This window comes from Misgurnus anguillicaudatus, chromosome 5 (genome assembly GCF_027580225.2).
Source record: "Misgurnus anguillicaudatus chromosome 5, ASM2758022v2, whole genome shotgun sequence".
NCBI lineage: Eukaryota > Metazoa > Chordata > Actinopteri > Cypriniformes > Cobitidae > Misgurnus > Misgurnus anguillicaudatus.
The window spans coordinates 30,742,732-30,766,707 of NC_073341.2; the positions used below are offsets into that span (position 1 = coordinate 30,742,732).

At 38.7% G+C, this 23,976-nt stretch overlaps 1 protein-coding gene across 6 annotated transcripts in view; it reads left to right on the forward strand.

Moving 5' to 3' along the window:
* Positions 1–23,976, forward strand: part of prkcz (protein kinase C, zeta) — a 116,634-nt gene that overhangs the window by 82,214 nt on the left and 10,444 nt on the right. For all 6 annotated transcript variants that reach the window (XM_055167152.2, XM_055167153.2, XM_055167156.2 and 3 more), the window contains 8 exons: positions 2,186–2,283; positions 2,489–2,575; positions 6,788–6,923; positions 7,005–7,092; positions 7,627–7,746; positions 8,802–8,881; positions 10,970–11,059; positions 20,960–21,075. In XM_055167152.2, coding sequence (XP_055023127.1) covers positions 2,186–2,283; positions 2,489–2,575; positions 6,788–6,923; positions 7,005–7,092; positions 7,627–7,746; positions 8,802–8,881; positions 10,970–11,059; positions 20,960–21,075 — 815 coding nt within the window. The remainder of the gene's footprint in view (positions 1–2,185; positions 2,284–2,488; positions 2,576–6,787; positions 6,924–7,004; positions 7,093–7,626; positions 7,747–8,801; positions 8,882–10,969; positions 11,060–20,959; positions 21,076–23,976) is intronic.

Genomic DNA, 23,976 nt, shown 5'->3' on the forward strand with positions numbered 1-23,976 from the left:
TGCATCTTTAGTGATTTTGCAACTGTTTTTTATGTCTTTTCCAAAAAAGTGGATTTTTTTAGAAGTTTCCATGCACTTAGAGGGTTTTGCAGCGAAAGTCAGTCAAATTTGTTAAATACCAATGAAAAGACTAAAGTGACATTTGTGGACATCAGTGACCAGATTTTTTAAATGAAAAGCAGGGACATTTCCAAGTTCAATGGTCAACATGATTGAAATTTTATTTGTTATTATCTATGAATTAAACAACGGGGACAAAACTTTTTAAATGTTTTCGTCATTTTATTATTGTGGGTTTGTGGAGAACACCAAAAAACGGCACTGTCCTGGGCCATTGGTCACCTTAACTGAGAGGGGTTTGCATCTGGACTCTTTATATGTAATATTGTGATTAGTTGGTTTAAGGAGGACAACAAGACAGATGAAGGAATAATAAAAACAGAGAAATAATAAAAAGCATATCAACATCTGTCTCTCCTCATGTTCTGAATGCTTTCCTGTAATCTGCTTTCAACTCATCCAACAGCAGGAAATTAAACCGTGCTGATTTAAGAAAGCAGACTGTCTTCGTTTTGTTGCCATATCCACTTATTTAAAGCGACTGTTTTACTTCTAAAAACAGGCAGCTTATTATTTCAGTTGATTGATGTATGCTACACATGAATCAGTTTATTCATACAGGATGCAGATTTATTGTAAACACAACCAAACCATATTGCTTGTTTCTGCGAGATCTGGCAACGTCGCCTGCCTTAGTTGACCTTTAGCCTCTTTTCAGAAGTTCATTGTCGTTTTGCAGCAGAAGTTGTTGGGTAACAGAACTTCTGTCGAGTTCCTTGAGCTCCGTGTAAGTGTTGCCTAATGTTAAAGTGCTGACAGCTGACATGAAAGATGTACTTTATCAAAACAAACACTGTGTCGTGTCATCGAGGACAGCAGGAAAATTCTTAATAAAGATGTTTTGTAACATCCTGTCTGGACGTCTTTGTGAAGCAAAAGTGGAAGATGTTTTATATAAACTACATCCTCATAATCTTTTGATTTAAAGTTTTGTGCAGAAATAAACTGTGCCATCAAAATAACAAGTGTGTAGCATATTGTAGTCTAATCAAAAATCACTTTTTGTGCGGCTGGTGACTGCTCATCCGAGGGGCGCAAGTTCAAAATATGTGTTCGGAGTGTCATGTGTGTTGCTCGTGTTTTCAAAATATGTGTTTGTTGCGTCATGTGAACCATGTGCGTCACGTGTTTTGTCTAAATAAATGCCGGCTGCACACTCGTCAAAACCGTTTGTGATAAAAGAGACGCTCACGTTCACAAAATACACGCAAGACTCTCCCTTAACAGTAAACTCTGATTACGCATGAGATAATGCGAGTACCTGGCAAATGCAAGCGTCTCTTTTATCATAAACCCTTTGGACGCGTCTGCAGTAGGCACTTATTTTGACAAGACACGTGATGCACATAGGATAACTTGATGCGCAGAACACATATTTTGAAATTACAAACCACACACATGATGGGCTACATACATGTTGTGACGGACTTTGCATTGAGCGCCCTCGAAAAAAGAAGTCACCAGAATTTTCATTTTCTGAACTATCCCAGAGATGCATTCTGTAAATGATGAAAACTTTGGAAAGTTAATATATATAAGAAGTTTTGTTTTGTTTAGCATGTTTTGCTCACTACACAATTTTTTATACTTCAGTTTGTGTTTCACAGTCTTCTTATGTTTTATGTTGATGCTGTTATATGTGTTAGAAGTAATAATCAATGATCAATAGGTGACTTGTCTAAAGTTATGTCTTATCTAAAATGTGACCGTGTGCTTTATTTACATGTCTGTTTCTCTTTTGTCTTTCCTTTCTGCACTGTACATATCTTTTTAAAGAGGAAGAGAAAGGTGCTTTTCTCATTTAAAACATTTTTAATTTCGAGATTTGAGGCCCCTAAAGTGACAGCATGCATCTCGTGCCAAATGTTTTCCTAAGTAGCTGAGGTTTTTCTCAAAACACAAGTGTGAGGATTAATTTTAATTGGCCTGCAATAGTCACCCAGTAGAGACATCATGTCCTCTCCTCTAGTTCTTAGAAATCAGTCAAACGGCTTGTTATCATATTCTTCTGCACTTTATATTTTGTCATAATTCAACCCCTCCCTCTTATTTATTTCTGGTTTAGGACATTGACTGGGTCCAGACAGAGAAGCACGTGTTTGAACAAGCATCAACCAATCCGTTTTTAGTGGGACTTCACTCCTGTTTTCAAACAGAGAGTCGGTGAGTTGTGAAAATAACCATCGGGTCACCTTCATCATCATCATCATAAGCGACAAAATCACCTTGAATGCAGTATATTAAAAATGCAGTTATGCTATTATCGATACGATCTTTAATGTCCAAACCAACACACCAATCAGATATCAGTTAAGAAAAAGTACGGACACATTGTGCTAAATAAATGCATCTCTTCCTCTGTCTTCAGATTGTTTTTAGTGATCGAATATGTGAATGGAGGAGATCTTATGTTTCATATGCAGAGGCAGCGGAAGCTTCCAGAGGAACATGCTCGGTATGTGATGAAGAGATTCTTTAATATTTTCAATGCAGTGGTTCTGAATCACTGCCCAATCTGACTGTGATCCCTGAAGACATTGCAGACACTTTTTTAACGAGGCACAGAAAATCTGCCTTTACCAAGTCTTCTAACTCTTTAACCATTATTGAGTATTAAGTGTACATTAAAGTCCCTGTGAACCAGAAGTCGCAATCAACTTTACGTGTTGTGATGTATTTCAGAGTAAAACAGAATATCACACAAGGAAAACAGTGGGCGTGGCTTGTGTTTTTCACTGTGATTTGCTTGGATATAGAAAAGTAGGTTGTTTCATTCAGAAATGGAACTTGCAGCGGACTGACAATTGGAGGGGGCGGAGTTAAAGGAATATTCCATTTTCTTAAAAGAAAAATCCAGATAATTTACTCACCACCATGTCATCCAAAATGTTGATGTCTTTCTTTGTTCAGTCGAGAAGAAAGTATGTTTTTTTGAGGAAAACATTGCATGATTTTTCTCATTTTAATAGACTTTAATAGACACCAACAATTAACACTTAACTCAACATGTAACAGTTTTTTTCAACGGAGTTTCAAAGGACTATAAACAATCCCAAACGAGGCATAAGTGTCTTATCTAGCAAAACGATTGTCATTTTTAGACAAGAAAAACAACAAATATACACTTTTAAAGCACAACTTCTCGTCTAGATCTGGTCGTGATGCGCCAGGTGACCCCACGCAATACGCCATGACATCAAGAGGTCACAGAAGACGAACCCGAAACTCCGCCCCAGTGTTTACAAGTGTGTTGAAAGAGGACCGTTCCTACGTTGTTGTATGTCAACTGATACTAATTAATGTCTTTGTGTCAGTTTATTGTTTACGATGGTCCGCAAATGTGCGTTTTATATATGTAACACGTGACCTCCTACGTCACCACGCATTTACGTTAGGTCGCGCTGGACCGGACCTAGACGAAAAGTTGTGATCCAAAAGAGCATACTCTCCATTTTTCCCGTCAAAAATGACAATCGTTTCGTTACATAAGACCCTTATGCCTCGTTTGGGGTTTTGATTCAAATTCATGAGGGCACATCGTTTTTTTTTAATAATGACTTTATGAGTTTTACACTTCTTAACTCGCACCGGCCCGGTGGCGGGCACTAGGGGCGTGTCTACATGTTTCTGTACTTTGTTTAATATCAAATATTCAATCAACAATCATAAACTTTGCATTATTTGAAAGCTTAAACACTCAATATTCATGTTCTGAGCTTGTTTTTGCAATCAATACACTGGAGTGAAAAGGGTTAAATGAAATGCAGACGGACCGCATATAAATAGTGATGTCGGTACTCACATATCTTGCCATATGTTTCTGATAATTTCTGACAATTCCCAAAAACTTCAACGTACTTTGCAATGTAAGGGTCCACTCTTCAAAAAGCATCCCACGTTTTAATCCAAAACAACGAAAAATAGTGAAAAATCCCACAATATCCTCCTTTGTTTACATCCGCGTGTCCACTAAGTATGATCGATCATGTTTATATTCTATCAAATATCGATTTTTATCAAATCCATCTCTTCCTGCTTCCTTAGACTGTTCCGATGAATATCCCACCCTATTTATTAAGGTTTGACATCTTAAAATGTTCTGGAAGCGCACATTGGGTAAGCGAGGCGTCATTCAGCACACCATAGGCTTTGACTGGATTATGCCAAAACGAAGCCAGCCAATGCATAGCCAGCTAAATTTTGATGGGCAGGGGTAGTAACCAATCATGAAACTATTAAAAGGATTCACATTACGTCAGTAAAAGGTACTTCAACAAAAATCTGCGCAGTTCAAAATGACGCATGCGTGGCGAAAGGCAACAACAACATAGCGCGCTGTTGCTAATAACATTAGCTCACCAAGTCGCTGAGAAGCGATCCGTTTTCTCCAGAGGTTAGATTATAAACATCTCCATTGTGGATCGTCAACCGCAGATTAACTTTTAGTGTTCGGAGTGTTTTTGGAGAAGGTGATTGCACGATTGAGGTGCAAAAAGACCAGACTGTATAAAGATGGTGAGGAAACTAGTGAATAAACTAAATATATTTTAGTATATTATTGAATTAAAATGGGTTTATAAAATTAACTTAGCTGAACCAAAATCCAGATTTTTTAAATAAATGAATGAAAGTCTGTATATTTTTGGGCATCATCATTAAGTTTACCAGAGATAGACGATAAATACCAGCATATGTTTGTTACACTCTAAAAAAAAGCTCTAAAAATTATTTTAACCCAACAAAAAAGGGACAAACCCACTCGTTGGGTTAAAGGGATAGTTCACTCAAAAATGAAAGTTTTGTCATCATTTTCTCATTATTTACTGACTCTTACACCTACATTAATTTCTTTGTTCTGATGAACATAAAGGAAGTTATTTTGAGGTATATTTGTAACCAAACTGATCAGAGACCCCATTGACTTTCATAATATTCTTTTTTCCTACTAAGTCAATGGAGCCTCTGATTGGTTTGATAAAAAATTCTCAAAATATTTTCCTTCGTGTTCATCAGAAAAAAATGACAGAATTTTCATTTTTGGGTGAACTATTCCTTTAATTTTCCCCAGAAAGTAATTATATTTGACTCAAAAATGAGTTAAAACAAGCGTTTTGGCTTGTTACAACCAAGCAACAGGTTGGGTTTATGCCTTTTTGACCCAACACTGGGTTGAAAATGATAAAGCATTTTTTTAGTGTGTAATATTGACTTATTTTCCAAACAGTCCAACATTTAGTTTCACTAACATGGTGCATCTGTATAGCACGATTGATTTTAAAATAAAGTAAATAATAAAACCAAAGCCACACCCTTGTGTGCACACTGCACCTGGTTTGAATGCAGTTCTCGTACGCTGCTGTTAGCCTGTATTTCTCTATATATGCACAATGATTCCTCAGTGAATCTGTAACAGCAGCTGATCAGAGAAGCAGTGTAATGCCTCTTTCACACATGTGATAACTGAGATCAAACATTGGCTAATTAGGTGAGTCAAATGCACCCCCGACTGGCCCTATCAATATGCGCCCTGAACACCGCTCATATGCAAATCAGCATGCTAATTACAGCTAATGAGCCTAAATATTCATGAGCTGCTCCTAAAGGTCCCACGAGCCCTTGCTGTGAGTCGACGTGAAACGATCGCCGGAGAGTGCCAGAGTGCCGTGTTGCGAAATCCAAATGAAAATGTCATCACTAATTTTTGCTACTTTGAACACCTTTCGCTCTTTGAGTTTTGTTTTTTAACTCAAACTTTTTCGTAATGTTCAGGAGGTGAGATGGAAAAAGATTTCTAACTTATCTTCGTTCGCATAAATCATCAAACAAAAATGGCAGCGGGTATTTACACTAAGTTACAATAGCAGCATTTTCTTAGCAATATGTAGGTGAAAATAGAGGTATATTTTATTTACAACTGATAGCAGTTCTTTGCAATAAGAGTAATTAGATACTAAAAGAAGAAAACCGCTAGCTGCTGGCTTATTTGAAAAACGCTGAGCTTCCATTGGAAACAATTGAAAACATGCGCCGGCCGCGGGCATAAAAGCTTTGGTGTTCACGCCCCGTAAAGGTCCCATTCTTTCTGTGTTTTTAAAGCTTTGATTGTGTTTACAGTGCGCAATATAACACGTGTTCATGTTTCACGTGTAAAAAAACGCATTATTTTTTACAAAATTTACTTATCTCTATAGCGCTGTTTTCAATGTCCTCAAAACAGGCTGATGTCTTCCTTGTTCTATGAAGTCCCTCCTTCAGAAATACGTATCGTTTTCTGATTCGATAGCAGCTTAGCTTGCCGTTAGCTTAGCTGGCGACTGACGTATTCCTGTGGGCGGAGTTTAGTCAAAAAACTGTTCTACTGACTTCATTAAACCAGGAAGTAGAGGGCTGTAGTCCAAACCGGACGTTCGCTGTATGCTTTGAAAGGCGAATTCTGTTAAAGAAAATATATCATCTGGCAGTGAACGAAGAGCTTTATCATTTTACAGGTATTATTTATGCTATTATAGCAACAATACACGCTAACTAGGGTTTAAACAATGGGATCAGGAAGAACGTGACCTTTAACAGGATGCAATAAAAGTGTAAAAGTATTATATTTATTAAAATTTTTAAATGAATGCTGCATTATTGGGCGTTGTTTCTTACCTTTTCTTGCTTCCTACAGATTTTATGCTGCTGAAATTTGCATCGCTCTTAATTTTCTGCACGAGAAGGGCATTATTTACCGGGATTTAAAACTGGACAATGTACTGTTGGACCAGGATGGCCATATCAAGCTTACAGACTATGGCATGTGCAAGGTAGTACCTAATAAACTAAAATGATAGTAATTGTAACATATATACAATATCTCCTCATAAAGGTGTACCTATTTGTTTCAGGAGGGTATCAGACCCGGTGACACCACCAGCACTTTCTGTGGAACGCCCAACTACATCGCCCCAGAAATCCTAAGGGGTGAGGATTACGGTAGGTGTGGGTTACTTCACAAATCTTTAATACAGTATACAGACCTTATGACAGCATGCAGTATAATCTTCTTTTAAATGAATTGTTTAAAGGGGACATATCATGAAAAATTGACTTTTTCCATGTTTAAGTGCTATAATTGGGTCCACATTGCTTCTATCACTTCAGAAAATGTGAATAGGATAAACCCAGTAACTTTTGGTAAACCATTCTCTGCAAGCATGTGAAAAAATATGGCTCCATATGTGATGTCAGAAGGGGATAATACAGCCCCTTAATCTGCACTATCCAACCACAACACTGCCATTTAGTGCAGAGATCAGCTCATTTAAAAGGACACACCCAAAAACGGCACATTTTTGATCAAAACTACAAAGTGGCGAATTTAACATGCTATAATAAATTATCTAAAACTTCACATACGTACTCTGGGGACACCAAATATTTATTTGACATCTTAACAAAGTCTTGTGAAATGTCCCCTTTAATGCATAATATTGATGACTGTCCTCAATCTGTTTATCTCTCTGTCAGGGTTCAGTGTAGACTGGTGGGCCCTGGGCGTACTCATGTTTGAAATGATGGCAGGCAGATCGCCCTTCGATATCATCACTGACAATCCTGATATGAACACAGAGGAATATCTCTTCCAGGGTGAGATCACTTGAGCATCACACCCAAACCAACACATTTTAAACACTTATGCAGCCTTAAACAGAATTGTTTGTGCATCTGGTTGGGTAAAAAATAATTTCCATATGTTTAGTAGCAGTACCGACAAACTTTAATTGGTTTTCCTTTGAAGGAATTTTACATTAGTGAGATATTCCTGGCATCTTGGACATTTTTGTCATTCCCTTAATAGACATTTTTTAATCCCTCTGACTGTCCCTACTTCCATCCCTCTCCATGAGCAGAGACCGCGTGGTCATCTGCTTCTGTGTCTGTTCTTTCGAGCTCCAGCTGAGAGGTCAGCATGCTCCTGGATCACTCTCATTCACATACACACACGAGCAACATGAATCTGGATCTCTCTATAACCGGAACTCTGTTGCCTCCATCACAACCTCCATCCATCCATATGCTGCAGAGCAAGCCCGGTCCAACTTCCCTCCGTCCGCCCCCGCCAACGCTCCGCCGCCCACCCAGAAACGAGGCAGATGCTGCCAGCACAGAGCCAACGCTTAGCTGCTTTCGGGCCGGCGTCCAAACCCCGTCACAGCAGCAGGGCAGAGTCCCAGCGAATCCTAAATCCCTTTAGCTTTTCATTTGGAAAAGAAAACATACAGGGGACGTGGCATTCAGAGAGGAAAGATAAATGCTCGTCTGCGCTCTGTCTTTCTGGACAAAAATAAAAGAGATAGATGAAATTTAACAGGCTTTTCTTTTGGACGGCTGCCCGTGAAACGCAAGTCTAAAGAAACAAAAACGCTGGGATTGAAAAGCATATTGAAAAAACACATTTATGTTTTGTGGGATGTTTTAAATCCACTTAACACCGCAACAAAATTTGATGAATTTACAGAAATAAACATGGTGGGGGTAAAATCCCTTTAGTCTTTGATTGAATATTGAAGGGTTTATTCAGACGGCTGTATAGTGCATGTGTGGGTTAAAGCGTGTCTGTCTAATGCCGCTGCACATCACGACTGCCGTACTTTGTGTAAATGACTCATCCGTCTTTTCTCTTCTTTATTTTTGTGTTTCAGTCATTTTGGAGAAGCCAATACGGATCCCGAGGTCACTGTCTGTTAAGGCGGCAAGTGTACTGAAAGGTTTTTTGAACAAGGTGAGAACAAGGTGTATTCACATTTGCAGTGCATATGCATTCATAACCTTTACAGTAAAGTGTGACACAGTTGCACTTGCAACACACAAAAAATAATTTTAGTGATGAAGTATTATTTCTGTAGCTCAGCCAGTGTAGCAATGGCAAGTTCAAGGTTCGATTCATAGCGAAAGCATTAACTGATGAAATGTATGGCTTAAATCACTGTAAGCTTGCTTTGATAAATGCAAAATAAAACATTTTAAATCCAACTGACCATGATCTCTGACCATGACTATAGAGAATCATGTTTGTTTGTCGAATTGGTCAAATATTGAAGTAAGATCCACCAATCAGAGAAGTTGTAGTTACCATGTAAACGGTAATCAATGCAAAATCCTGTCAGATTTTGTATTAGCGTAGGCTAAGTAATGTTAAAGGAAAACACCAGAGTTTTTCAATATTTTATTATGCTCTTACCTCAGCTTAGACAAATTAATTCATACCTATCTTTATTCAATCCGTGCACTTAAACTTGTACAGCGCGTCGTGCATGTGTTAGCATTTAGCCTAGCCCCATTCATTCCTTGGGATCCAGACAGGGATGAATTTGGAGGCCGGCAAACGCTTCCATGTTTTCCCTATTTGGGGACTGTTGCATGGGTAGTTGCACGAGTGGGTATGGTGGCACAAAATAAAACGGGGCGATTTTTTAAGCGTATGAAAAATGAGAACTATATTGTATGGCGGAAGAGCACTTAGTTTGCAGCACTTCGACATTGGCGCGCAGTAACATCAATACTCCTTACTACTTCCACTCTTGCTCAAACTTCTGTCCATGCTACTGAGATCGAAGTCCTGCAAACTAAATGCTCTTCCGCCATACAATATAGTTCTCATTTTTAATCCGCTTTAAAAATTTATTTTGTGCCACCATACTTACTTGTGTAACTACTCCAGTAACAGTCTTTAAATAGGGAAAACATGGAAGTGTTTGGTGGCTTCCAAATTCATCCCTGTTTGGATCCTGGGGAATGAATGGGGCTGGGCTAGATGCTGACACATTCACAGCGCGCTGTACAAAGATTGGGGGCATGCATTGAGAAAAAATAGGTATGTATTGATTTGTCTAGGTTGAGGTTAGAACGTAGCAAAATACCGAAAAACGGTGGTGTTTTCCTTTAACAAATATGAGCTAGTTACATACAATATCGGTAAGCTAATAACTGGTTACGTTTTTATTACATGTTAATCTCTTGGTGAAACCTTAGTTTGACTGTGTGTGTTTACCAATGCAATCTCATGGCAATTTGTACATATTTTATGAGGTCCCTACTGAAAAATCCAGCTAAGACCAGCATAAGCTGGTGAGCTGGTTTTAGCTGGTCTCCAGCTTGGTTTTAGCTGGTCTTGTTGGTGTAGGAAGCTGGTTTTGCTGGTATAGCAAGCTGGTCTAGCTGTGTTTTGGTCACTTTTTAAGCTGGTCTAGCTGGACTTAGCTGATCAGGCTGGAAGACCAGCTGGCCCACCAGCATGACCAATTTTGTCAGGCTGGGAGGACCAGCGTAAACCATCTTAAACCAGCTAAAACCAGCTACCAGCTTATGCTGGTCTTAGCTGGATTTTTCAGTAGGGGTGGCTCATTCGTATGACCACACTTTTTGTAGGATTTGCTTTTGCCCCTGTGATGTTAGGTTTAGGGGTGGGGTGTTTTATGATAATCTGACGTTTTTGTATGATTCACTTTGTACAAATACATACGCATTTGCTAATTACGTACAAATTCCTGTGAGATCAGGCTGTGTTTACTGTGTGATGGCCTGATTAAATCTGTGAATAATAAAGTGTTTTTTCATCATCAAGACAAATTGAGTTTATTGTAGCTGAGGTTCTTCAAAACCAATAAGAGCCTGTGATCAGTGGTATGAGTCATTTGGATGAAACAATTGTGTCGTAGTATAGCACAGAGTCGCTGAAAGACCCTTGGATCCTTATAGAGAAAAAAAATAAAATAAATGTAGTTTGGGGTGACTTCACAAAGCCCGTTCTGGTGAAGCTAGATTAAAATTTTGGTAGATTTGTTGTTAACGGGCCATATTTTCTGTTCAGGATCCGAAAGAGAGGCTGGGTTGCCAAGTTCAGACCGGATTTACAGATATCAAGTCTCATACGTTCTTCAGAAGTATAGACTGGGACCAGGTAAGCATATGTGGCTTTTTGTTATGCTATTTATTGTGGAAACAAGAAATTATTAGTGGTGATATAGAGAGGGAATGGGATTTGATTGGATTTGAAGACATTTTTCCGATATGTGCTAGGCTGTTGCACTGACATGTTTGTTTTACTGCTGGTGTTTATATTTGCTAAAAATTAAGAGATTGAACAGTGATCTTTAATCATGGCATGGCATGAAATTTTATTTTAAATGTTTTTTCTTACAATTAAAGTCAGTCTGTAAAGGTATATCACATGAGATTCAGTTCATGCAGAAACACTATAGGGATTAAGGAGGATGTTAATTGGTCTGGTATAGTTGATGCACACAATGCTGAAGTCAGAGATATAACATGTAGTACTATATTCAGGAGCTGAAGAAAACGCAGTGGGTGTCCAATTGATTATTTAGTATGTACAGTATATGAGAAAGACTTTAGATGCAGGGGTGAGAGGTACAGAGAGAGTATAAAGGGCAAAAGACAGAGCTGATTTTAATTCATTGGATCCCCTGCCACTTAAATTTGTTCCACTTGAAAGTTTCAATGAATGTAACATTTTAATTTTGATCTAGTTTCAATGTCTATCTTTGGCTTTTAAGGGTTAACTTAATTTCAAATAGATTAATCATTTGTATTCTCGTAGAAGAAAGCAGAGGCCAGTTTTCACAAAATTTTTCCTCTTTGCACCAATTCACAAGTGCTTAAATTTTTTTGCCTCAAAATACCATCTCGAACCGCCTCAGACGTCGTAGTTGCCGTACAGCTGGGCTCTGTCCCCTGTTGTGAGGTGTAATTGTGTTTGGGCTAGCATTCAGTGATCAGGACGGTGGCAACACGGAAACGAAATTTCGTGCTTGGTCACTAAGACATAATTCTTTAATTGCTGGGATTTTTGTCACTTCGATAGCTTGACAAACACGTACACACTAGCCCTTGTTAACACACAAAATCAACCACAGGATACTCACGAGTTTACTCTACACATGTTGTTTATTGCTCATGAATGAATGAATGCATTAATGTGACATTAAGCTGCAAGCCCATTGCCTCTCTGAATCTACTTTCACATAGTTGTGTTTTAAGTTGATTTCTTCGCTTATTTCCTGTTTAAAAGTTTAATTTCCTCTGATATATTTTCATCTAGACCTTTTCATTCAAGCTGTGATTGCCATTACAATCATATTTCTGATGATTGATTGTACGTATGTGTGTGTGTCTGGCGCCTGTCAGGGAACATTCATCTTTCACAGTTTTTAAATGTCAAAGATATTTTGTTAACTTTCTGACACGCATAGAACGTTTATTCAGTGTTTTTTGTCCTATAAACTCTTATTATGACTAGTTCATATAATTTGCCAAGAAGTGTGTGAAATTTGATATAATTTTTGTCTAAATAGTACATATGGGGCCAGATTTACAAAACGGGGCAAATTAGCGTGAGAGCTATCTGCAGGTTATTTACTAAAAAAAGCACAAATTCTATAACACAGACGCAACAGCTGATTTCCATAATGACCAACGCAATCTACTAAGATCACGCAAATTAGTTCAGGGTCGCAAATATCTGGTGTATGCGGTAGAGGCCGCAAGAACACGCTTTTCGTGCGTAGTTGGACACTTGAACATTTGAGTTCACTCACTTCATTCGTGGGTGAAAGCCGCGCGTGAAATTCTAGTCATTTGAGACATTCACGCGGAAATGGGAGGGGCTTCTGAGAATCCACTGAGACTCTGCCACTTTGCTCGTTTCGCCGTAATCACGTCACTAATACAGCAAAGTTCTTATTGGTTAACGCAGTGCGGAAAAGCGCCGAAGTTCCGATTTTTCAACTCGCGTTTGAATGCGCCATATGCCACGAGTTCCACGGCATTCGCGCCACACTTACCACGTGTCCCGCTGCAGGATGCCTAATCACGTCTATGCATTGACTTAACATGTAAATCACTCGCGCTTGCCGCGTCTACCGCGTCTGGTGTGAACCCTGCATAAGACCGACGGAACATTAAAAGTTGCGATTTTCCAGGCCGATATGGCTAGGAACTAGATGTCTACACGGGTCCAAAAATTCCTACCCGAACCCGATCAGACCCGTAAATGTGCTATACTGAACCGACCTGGACCCGTCTGTTGTTTTGAAAGCTGGACCCGGATCCGACGCGGACCCGTCTGTTATTTAAAATCTGGACCCGAACCTGTCCGGGAAGACACAGACCCGACCGGCAAACAATCTTGAGCTAAATGTTATTAATAAGTCAATAAACAAGTAGCGAAAGTTAAACTTTTTTTCTTACCCATAGAAGTTAGTCTTCTCCCTCCTTGTACCTGACTGTGTGATACACAATCCTTATTTCCAAGAAAGTTCCATTCATGTTATTCCTCTCTTGACAATTGAAATGTTTAATGCTTATTCCAGCTTTAAAAGTCCATTTACAGTCATGGTGATTAATAACGCAGTTTTACATTTGTTGTGTATCGGGTCAACTTGCTTAATAATGTTTGCCCATTTGGATTATAATAATGATTGCTCGTTCAGTGCCATGGCTGCTTTTGTTAGCTTTACTTCTTTGCTATAATCTCTGTGCTCTTTGAGCAGAGTCGCGAAAACTTTAGATATAACAGCAAGACGGTCAATTTATAATATTATTATAAAAATTTGAGAAGTCAGTGCAAAATGCGCGGAAATTTTGACCCGGGACCCAAAGTAATAGATTGAGACCCGAACCGGGACCTGCTGATCATTTAAAATATAGACCCGAACCCGTACGGGTCCCGGGTCGGGTCCCGGGTCGGGTCCCGGGTCTTCAGGTCTCGGGTCTTCTGTGTAGACCTCTACTAGGAACTATACTCCGGCGTAATAATCAAGGACTTTGCTGCCGTACCATGGCTGCAGCAGGCGCAATGATATTACGCAGCACCAGAAAGTAGTCCTCTTGGTAACTTTCAATAGCAGGGGACTATTTTCAGACAGTGCGTAATATCATATCCGTCAGTCTAAGTACACGATGTAACTACAGAAGAGTCAAGTTTTAAATAGGAAACATATCGAAACTCGTTGGTTATTTTTTTAGCGCGATGCTAATGGTCTAATCAGATTCAATGGATTATGCTAAGCTATGCTAAAAGTGGTACAGTCAGACCCAGAGATCGGCTGAATGGATTCCAAAACGGTAAAAATCAAATGTTAAACTTTATGGGAGCTGAAAAATTAGCATATTTTCACAAAAAGTGTAAATTTTGATAATTTTGGCCCATACAGTGCATTGTTGGCTATTCCTACAAATATACCCGTGCTACTTATGACTGGTTTGTGTTTCAGGATAACATATCATTTTTTAAAGATGCATTTTATATTTTGATGGTCAATGTCTGGCCATATCTGAATTGACATGTTTGAAAAACAAGTTTCAAGGAGATTTTTTTGCTTATTTGTATGATTTATTTGCTTGTTTTGCTTATTGTTGGACAATATGTTACAAGCCCTTTCATTTGTAAGACACTTTGAATAAAATCATCTCCTAAATGTATAAACCTTAGTGTAAAATGAAAAAGTCATTGTATTCCATTGTTAAAGAAACACCCATATACATCCTAAACATGTACAAAGTGCGTTATGACTAAAATGTTTCAGCAGGAAGGAAGAACAAAACAGAGAGAGGAAATTTACAAAAATAGAGTCACACAGACAGTGAAGATCAATGAAACGAGAGACTGTAGTTTTTGTCCCTGTGTTTAGTGAGAGACAGATCCAGAGAGTGAGTAACTCTGATTCTGACAGTGTGAGGGATTTGCAGAAGAAAGTGAGAAAAACTTGAATGAATTGAGGTGGATGATTTCAAACAGTGAGAGACCAAGTGGGAGAGAGTGAGAAGAGAGATGAATGAAAAGAGGGAGGCGGGGATATTGAGAGGGTTGTGGTGATGGTGTAAATGTTCAGATTCTCCTCACATCGTCTGCAGTGTGGGCACAGGGGGTGAGGAGGAGGGCAACAGAACTCTCACTGATGGCAGCATGTAATGCAGATTTAGCATAACTGAAGCCAGATCAGTGATTCATGAATCTGCTTTGTCTTAACTAGTTTTATCTCCACCAAGATGTTGGAGCAAGAATTTTTACCACCGTTTAGGCTAAAACAAGAATAAAAATCTATTCCAAATTCCCATTGACAATGAATCACTGTAATTAAAACCTGCTGTCCCTCTTTTAAATCTCAGTTCAACTTAATAAAATGTGCTGGCAAATGAAAAGGAAAATGTTTTTTTTTTTCTTTTACTCAGGAAGAACAGCAGTGACACGCTGTCACACAGAAGACAGTGAGTGTGTGTTTGTGATTTTTATTCCAGCCAGCCCTGCCACTGCTGTTGTTTAAATGTATTCATAATCATTCATTCTCTGCTCCTATGACAGCAGAAGTTTATATGAGAGAGAGAAAGAGAGAGAGAGAGAGAGTTTATGGGAGGTTTTTTCTTGTTTTAGACAAGAGAGGAGGTTGATTGGTTAGGTAGGCAGGTAGATAGATCGGTTAGGTAAGTAGGTGGGTATGTTGGAGCCGACTGCACACACAAAAATGTTTTATTTGTATATATTTTTTGTGTTTTTTATTTGAAACCACAAATGTGACCCTACCAGGACTATAAAACCAGTCCTTATGCTACGTTTACACCAACCGCGTTTGAGGCGTCAAAATCGCGTCTACCGTGCCAAGTTTGTCGCTTGAACAGTTTGAAGTAGACGTGCAGAAAAAGCAAGCATTTGACGTGCGTCAGAGGCAAAATCCGCTTCTTGTGGGAGGGGCAAGTGCTATGCGGTTGTCTGTTTGCAAGATGACTGATGTTGATTTCCGATTTATAGAGAGAGTTACCAGTTTGTATTTGGTAACCTTACTATAGGGGGAAAAATAAACGGCGCGATTGATAAACGGCGCGGGTTGATAAACGTCACGTGACTCAAAAGTGAAATGTGTATTACTTACCAAGCGAGGTCCTTTTTATTTCTGTCTCTATAGAAATAAGATCCTGTGTCGTATAGCTCCGGGTGACTGCTCACGGACAATATCAAGCGTTCCTTCAGGTTGAATGAGTCACTCTCCGCTGGGCGGGGCTGCCGCCACAGCAGTAAGCAGGCTGCTCATTGGTTAACGTGGCGCAAAATTCGGCCAAAGTTCAAATTTTTCAACTCGGCGTCAGCCGCCAATTCATGTCAAACGTAAAATGCACAAAATTCGCTCAATTTGCGGGAACTAGACACGCAAATGAGGCGGAATCGCATCTTCCGCACCGCGCCAAACGCCTCATCCGCTCAGCGAGACCTCCAGACGCGCGTCAACGTGTCTTGACATTGACTTAACATTGAAATCACTCGCGCTTTACGCCTCTAACGCGGTGTAAACGCAGCATTATAGTAACACTGGTATATTTTAAGAAATAGCCAGCAATACATTGTATGGGTCAAAATTATCGTTTTTTATGCCAAACAGTTAGGATATTAAGTAAAGATCATGTTCCATGAAGATATTTTGACTGAAAATATATCAAAAATGTATTTGCTAAGGACTTAATGTGGTCCTATTCTAGCATACATCAATGGAAAGCTTATTTATTAAACTTTTAGATGTTCTCATGTATAAATATCAGGCACAAGCCCTGAAAAGTGAAGCCAAAACGTCTTGATCATGTTATTCAATGGGACTTGAGATCAACTAAACAATTTAATTACACTTCAATTATCTTTTTTCCAATACTGATGTCTATCATTTACTGTAGTGTTTATCACGCTGATGTAAATTCAAGTGTTTGTTTTTAAAATAAGCTTGTTTTTAGCTAGTTATTTAATGCTATAAAAACGGTGGTGTCATGTCATGATTGACAGCTGTGATATGTGTATTCTGTAAGAGCGAGGGCGGGGATTTGATTTCACGGCTTTACTTCCTGCTCACTACTGCGCAGGACTGGTCCCGAAATTGCTACTGCGCAGACTCAAGACCCAAGATGTCAGAGCCGTATCGGGACACTGGCGGCCTCACTTTCACCAATTTAAGGGAGTGAACGGGCGTTCTCCATCTTTTTTTACAGTCTATGATAAATATCAATAAAAATAGCCCTTATCAAAATTGACTATTTTGTGGTCCATGGTCACCAATTATTTTTTAAAGTGCACCTTTTTCATTGCTAAAAAACAACATTATTTTGTGTGTTTGGTATAATACACAGTCCTTCCAGAAAAACACATTTTTTTTGGAATTGTTGCGGGCGAAAATCCTTGATCTTGCGACACGTTTCCTTAAAAAATCCAATGGAATATGCAGGATATTTATGCAATTTTATGCGGTGAAATTGCGGGAACTTGCCAAAATTGCGGGAACTTGCGAAAGCTTTTGCAGCTTTTCATTGATGTCAACGTCGCGTAATTACGTCCCATGACAACAGGGGACATGGCTGCGCATGTGTGAAGTAAATGCAACATTTTTCAGCTTTCTGCTAAGATATATATGACTTTTTTGCTACGATAATGCGGGGATTATGAAATCATGCAAGCTCCGCATATTGTGCCAGCAGAAATCAGCAATTTATGCGGCGAAAGCATGGCGTATTTAAAAAATCCGGACCCTGCATAAATATGCAGACTTTGGCTAATTATTCACTGAATCATTCGATCACATAATCATGTTTTTCTGGTTTATGGTTAAAAACACATTATTTTCCACATACCATACATCTGGGTTCCCCAAATCTTACCCTGGAGGGCCGGAGCACTGCAGAGTTTAGCTCCAAATGTGACGCTCCTTACCATGTTTGAAAGATTCGGTTGCTAACAGGAGTTAACTTACAGGGGAATTATGATAATGTTGGTCTTTACTACATCACCAATCTCAGGAAGTAAACTGTTGCCTACAATCCGTGTGTTTGTTGTAGTCCAAGAAAAAAGATTTACGTTGGAGATGATAACTCACGTCATTGTTTACTTTGAGGTTTGTACCTTTTGCATTATCATTAACATGTACTAATACACACTTACAAACCAAGGGAAATATAAAATCATGAATCGGATAATTGGTGCTCTTTATATCCCTCTAGTGCAAAACACTGGCACAGTTTACAATTGGTGTTCAGATTTGTCTCGGGTGATCCAATCACAAGTGATGGATGTTGTCTGACACATTAATGCATTTAAACTACAATTGTGTTATTATGATCGTATGGTTTTTAACTCCTTTCAAATGTGGTTTGAGTGATCTGCATTGCATCTTGGGTGCATTTACACCCAGCTTTCAATGTGTTTATGTACTATTGGGTTGTGATGTTAATGCAAGCTGTAAAGGGGGCTATAGTGTCCCACCGCAAGCACTGCCAATCTATCCTAGCAGGTTTAACATTTTATTAAACTTTATGCTTGGAGAGGAGATGACGAAAATGGTTCCAGCCCCCGACAGAGAGAGAGCGAGAGAGCGGCAGAAAGTGAGAACTAGAAAGAAAGATGTGTGGGAATATTCCCATCCCACACGTTAAAGTAAAGAGTCTCTGTGCATCTGGATGGTTGTGCGTGTGTAATTGGTTTTCTCATACAGAGACGAGCATTTGCATGTTCTGCCAACTGCGTCACGCCCCACTCTCTCTCTCGAGTCAATGGCCTTGGGAAAAAAACATACACGCGGGCCGGCTGGGTACCAATTAATCTCCCTTGTGCAGTCTTGAAATTCTGTTATGTCTCTCTTTGCTTTAGTCTCGCCATTGCACTATGATCTGTACAGTATGCAATGGAGGAGCGTGTTTAAATCTAAGAATGACGAAATCTAAGAAAGTAAGGGACGAAAGGGATGAAAAAGACAGATAAGAGGAAATTGAGTAGTCAGTTTTGTGCATCACATACGTAGCTGATGACGTATTTAATCATCAGTATTGTTTAATCATCGTGGAGACTTTGGAAGCGCAAAGCAATGCCCTGGTAATGTCCTTGTATCATGCCGGTGAGTTTTGCTTAGGCAAACCCCTCTGGCATATTTAGAAGATAAAATCTAGTAGCTTTTTTATGACAAACACACCGAAGTCATGAATTAACCATTTAAAGAGACTGAGAATATAGTGAAAGTAGAGACGAACGGCCATCTGTTCAAGTTTATGCAGATCAGCGTGGAGTGGAACACGACAGGTTCATGTCCTCGAAACTGTGAATCGGTCAAACATGAAAACAAACCTTACCTGACCCATAGCCCACTGAATCTGTCCATTCGAGTGAATAACCCCAATCTACTATTTCTAATTCTACTTCTGATTTTCATTTATTCTTCATTTTATTACAGACTGAAGTGCATCTCACACAAGGACGTTCGCCCCCCTTCACTTCATTTTTAAGTGTTTTTATCCAGCAAGAATGATTATTATTCATTACTGTCCTTGAGAGAACAATATTAAAAATTTCCTCATTCTTGCCCGTATTTGACAATAGACAGTGTGGTAACTCACAGTGTGGTAAAAAGCTGAGAGCTATACCTCACATAGCTGAAAAAATAGTAGTTGATCGCTTGTGATCAGTAGCATTGATCTTGTGATGTTAAGCCGTCTTTCAACTGTAAACGACAAACGATGGCCGATAAACCAAAAGTCATTCATTCCCTATGGAGAGTCGCAAAGGTGCTGTGTAAAGTGCCAACCATAGATATACATAATAAAGGCTAGATGCCTCATCCGCGCTGCTGGTCAGTTGAGGTCGACGTCCGCACCTGGCGGCCATCTTGTTACAGGCAGCTCGCTCACACGTCACATTGTTTTAATGGTGCATGCACTTTTTAAGAAACCATAACTCAATTTTCTACCGGTTTTCAAACTGTTTGGTTTTTTATAAACGTCAGAGATGTACTTATGACACTGCATACTTATGAAGAATGTTCATGAAATATGTTCAAGCATGCAGAATTATAGCCACGTTAATAACATTTGTAAGGAACCAAACAATTTGTAAATCCTACAAGATTTTAGTGAGATGAGAGTATTTGTGTTTGTGCAGATCATTCACCTTACATCAGGTACCACAGAGCACGCGGGAAAGCTTGCCTGTGACAAGATGGCCGCCGGTGATGACATTAGAGACTCCGCCGTAAGACATCTAGCCTTTATTATGTATATCTAAGGTGCCGACCATCTGCGGATGCGTAATTTTCAGACCCGTTTTGAGTGTTGGATATGTAATTTTTTTTTAATTTGTGCGACTACACCGTATGCGATATACGCTGACGGGAAGTGATGTATTTCAGTGTATTCCAATAAAAAAAATATATTAATCCTTTTATTTGATTTATTGAATTTTCGGCATTGTTACAAGTACCCAAGGATGTTTGTCATAAGGGAACACTAGTTTACTAAATTAAAAATACAAGATTAAAAGAAAAAGAATAAAATACTATACTGTAAAGGTATACAAAGTTCTTTTAAAATCTGTAATCATTTTAAAGTCTACACATATAGGAAATAGGTGATGATCTGAATTGTTCTGTTCGGCATCTGGAGGTTGTCAGTTTTTTGTTTAACTTTATCAGTAAATACATCCTTTGAAAACGATTTATTATTGATACGTAATAAATTATTAATTTAATATTTACATGATAAAAACATTGAAAAATATTTCCAAAAATGTTGACGGTCTTTGTTGTATATGTATAGCTGTTTATTGTATTCATTTATTTATTTCACTGTAGTGAATATTCATAGATTGAAGGCTCTTGTGCTGGAATGAGCTTCTCTCCCATGTTGGCAAGAATTAAACAAAACTTCATGACGCTTGCCACTTGGGGGCGAACTCCGACAGTCGTGTCCGAATGTCGTGTACAGTGGAAAGACGGCTTTAGACTGGATTGTGGTACCAGTTGATCATTTTCTCATGTTTCTCTTGCAGCTGGAACAAAAGCAGGTGACACCACCATTCACACCTCAGATCACAGACGACTACGGTTTAGACAACTTTGACACACAGTTCACCAACGAACCCGTGCAGCTAACACCAGACGATGAGTAAGTTTTCAAATACAGTCCAATTTTTAATACAATTTTTAATTACAAATGATTTTATTTGCAAATCAAACCAAGTTAAATTAAAGGTTACATTAATTTAAAGGACAAGTTCGGTAATTTACACTTAAAGTCCTGTTTTCAGATTGTTTATGATGAAATAGAACGATTTTGACAGAAATTTTGACATATGCGGCTGCCCCAAAATTTTTTGGGTGTTTGTTTCACCTCCCACCTCTACAATGGGTGTATAGGTGCACTGGAACAATCCTTTCTAAAATGCATTAAACTTTCGTTTACAAAGATGTGAAAGTCACCGAGTGGCCAGGGGCGTTCACCGGCATGCCCACACAAAAATCGCTACAAAAGATGCTTTCCAACAGCTGCTTTATCGTAGTTTTGTCCAACTCCATTGACTTGTATTAGATGTGCTGTGAGGAACGGTATTACTCCGTGCCGGGAACGTTGTTTGTATTCATGCAATTGGAAAAGGTGGATTATCGCCACCACCTGGGCTGGAGTGTCTATTATTCAAGCTCTCAACAGAAGAATGTACGGGTGTGAGGCGTTTGGAAAAATAGATCCACAAGTTTACAACGAATGCTAAAACACCTGTTGGAAAGCATCCTCTGCAGCGATCCTTGCGAGCACATCAGTGAACACCCCCGACCACTCAATGAGTTTCACGTCTTTGTAAATGAAAGTTTAATGCATTTTAGGAAGGATTGTTCCAGACAGTGCACCTTTGCAGCCATTGTAGAGGGGGGAGGTGATAGAACAAACACCCAAAAATTCTCGGGCCAGCATCATATGTCCAAATTTCAGTCAAAATCTTTCTATTTCATCATAAACACTCTGAAAACAGGGCTTTAAGTGTAAAATACCGAACTTGTCCTTTAACAAATTTATTGAAAAAAAAAAGGTTCCTAGCTGTCACTGGGGTGGTACACAGCACACCTACCAAAAGAGTGCCAAATTAGTAACTCGACAGTACATATTCATACCAAATGTATACACATATGTACCTACATGGTACATATTAGGAGGGTACTATCTGAAATATATTTTAAAACACAGATTTACAGTAGTCTCTGATTTTTGGACCCTACAGTGTGTTTTTATAAAACATGTTTTCCTAAAGATCCATAATTTGTGACATAGCAATATTTCCAAAAACCTATTCAATTGGCAAAACCCTAAATGTGACACAACCGGTTCCCAGATTTGAAAAATGAACCAGCCTCTCCATACACAGTGTAACATCTTCCAAATGTCTGAATGGAAATTGAAGTCATTGGTCACTTCAGCGGAATCCATCTTATTATGAGCGGTTATGTAATAATTTAACGACTTCAAAGTTACATCCCTGCGCTCGCATTTAATAAAGGGGGTTTCCACTCAACTCGAGCGGGGTGGTGAGGTTTATGTCTAAGATTCCCCTTTAGAAGCGAGAGGAAGATGAAGCGAAATGGTTTATCCATCTGGAGGCCATCGTCAAGAGGTGATGATGTCATATGGAAACGTCCCCTCCGGAGTTTCTGATTGCTTTACAGTATGAGGTGTGCTGAAATGGGCCGCATTGAAAGGAAACACAAAGGCCGGTCCTTAAACCTGATTGAAAACCACAGATTCATGGAAACTGGCTTTAATCAGTGTGAAGTGAATTCTGGGGGGCTTTTAGGCGTTTGAAGTCTTTTCTTCGGTCACTCATTCATAAACTCTGTGCTTTTGAATAGCGGGAAGGTGATTAAAACGAGCGCAAAAAATGGGAGAAAGGCAAGTCAACTCGGTGCCGAAAATGCTCATTCATTTGATAGCTAATGGAAGTATGAGGACATGGATTAGAGGTTGGAGGGTGACACAGGGTGACATGCCTGAATGCAGTTTGGGCACTTGTTCGCCCCGTTTCTCTTCTCTGAAGAGAGTCTTCAAACATTCCAGTCATTCTGCAGGAGGACCAATCTTTGAGGTGTATTGTATGGTAGAGGTGTTTTTCTCCGGAGAGGAACTTCAGGATTTACAATGACTTTTGTATCTGGCTGAATTTGTTTTTCTGACTTGATTCATGGAGACATCCACACATCAGAAATAGTTCACAAAAAACACCTGGTTTCTTATATGCGTACATGCATACACTGTTTAAAAAAATCCAAAAATTATCCCTAGCTGTCAAGGCATTACTCTTTAAAAAAGTACACATTTGCACCTATAGAGTTCATATTAATACCTCAAAGGTACATATTGGTACCAAATGTATTCAAATCTGTACCTAAATGGTACAGAATAGGACCTTTTTTATCCTTATGTGTTGCTGGAGTCTTAATTTGGCCACAACTTTCTCTGTTTCAGCAAATGGATGAATGATTTTTGGTGACAAATCTTATATTTACACATATTTTAAGAAATTGCATATTGCAGTTTGAAATTTTTTAAAAACTCAACAATATACCAAAATATAACAAAAGGCCACTAAATTAAACTGCTGTAAAAAATGTATCAGATCACCAAATGTTTTTTTTTAAAAAAAAAACATGATTTTAACTCTTTAATTGCCAAGTTTATTAGTGGTGTCACTGATTTGGGAAAAAAAACTAGTGCTAGGCAAAGATTATTCGCGATTAATCGCATACAAAATAAAAGTGATTTTTGGCATAATATAAAAGTGTGTGATGTGTGTTATTATTATGTATATATAAACACACACATTTATGTATGCATTTAAGAAACATTTAAATGTGTATATATATTTATATTTTATATGTTCTATATTATATATAAATTTAGAAAAAATATTTATAAATAAAAAAATCTGAAATGAATATATGTATGTGTGTGTGTTAAATATAAATAATAATTGCGCACAGTACAGACACATATATTATTTAAAAAATCACTTTTACTTTG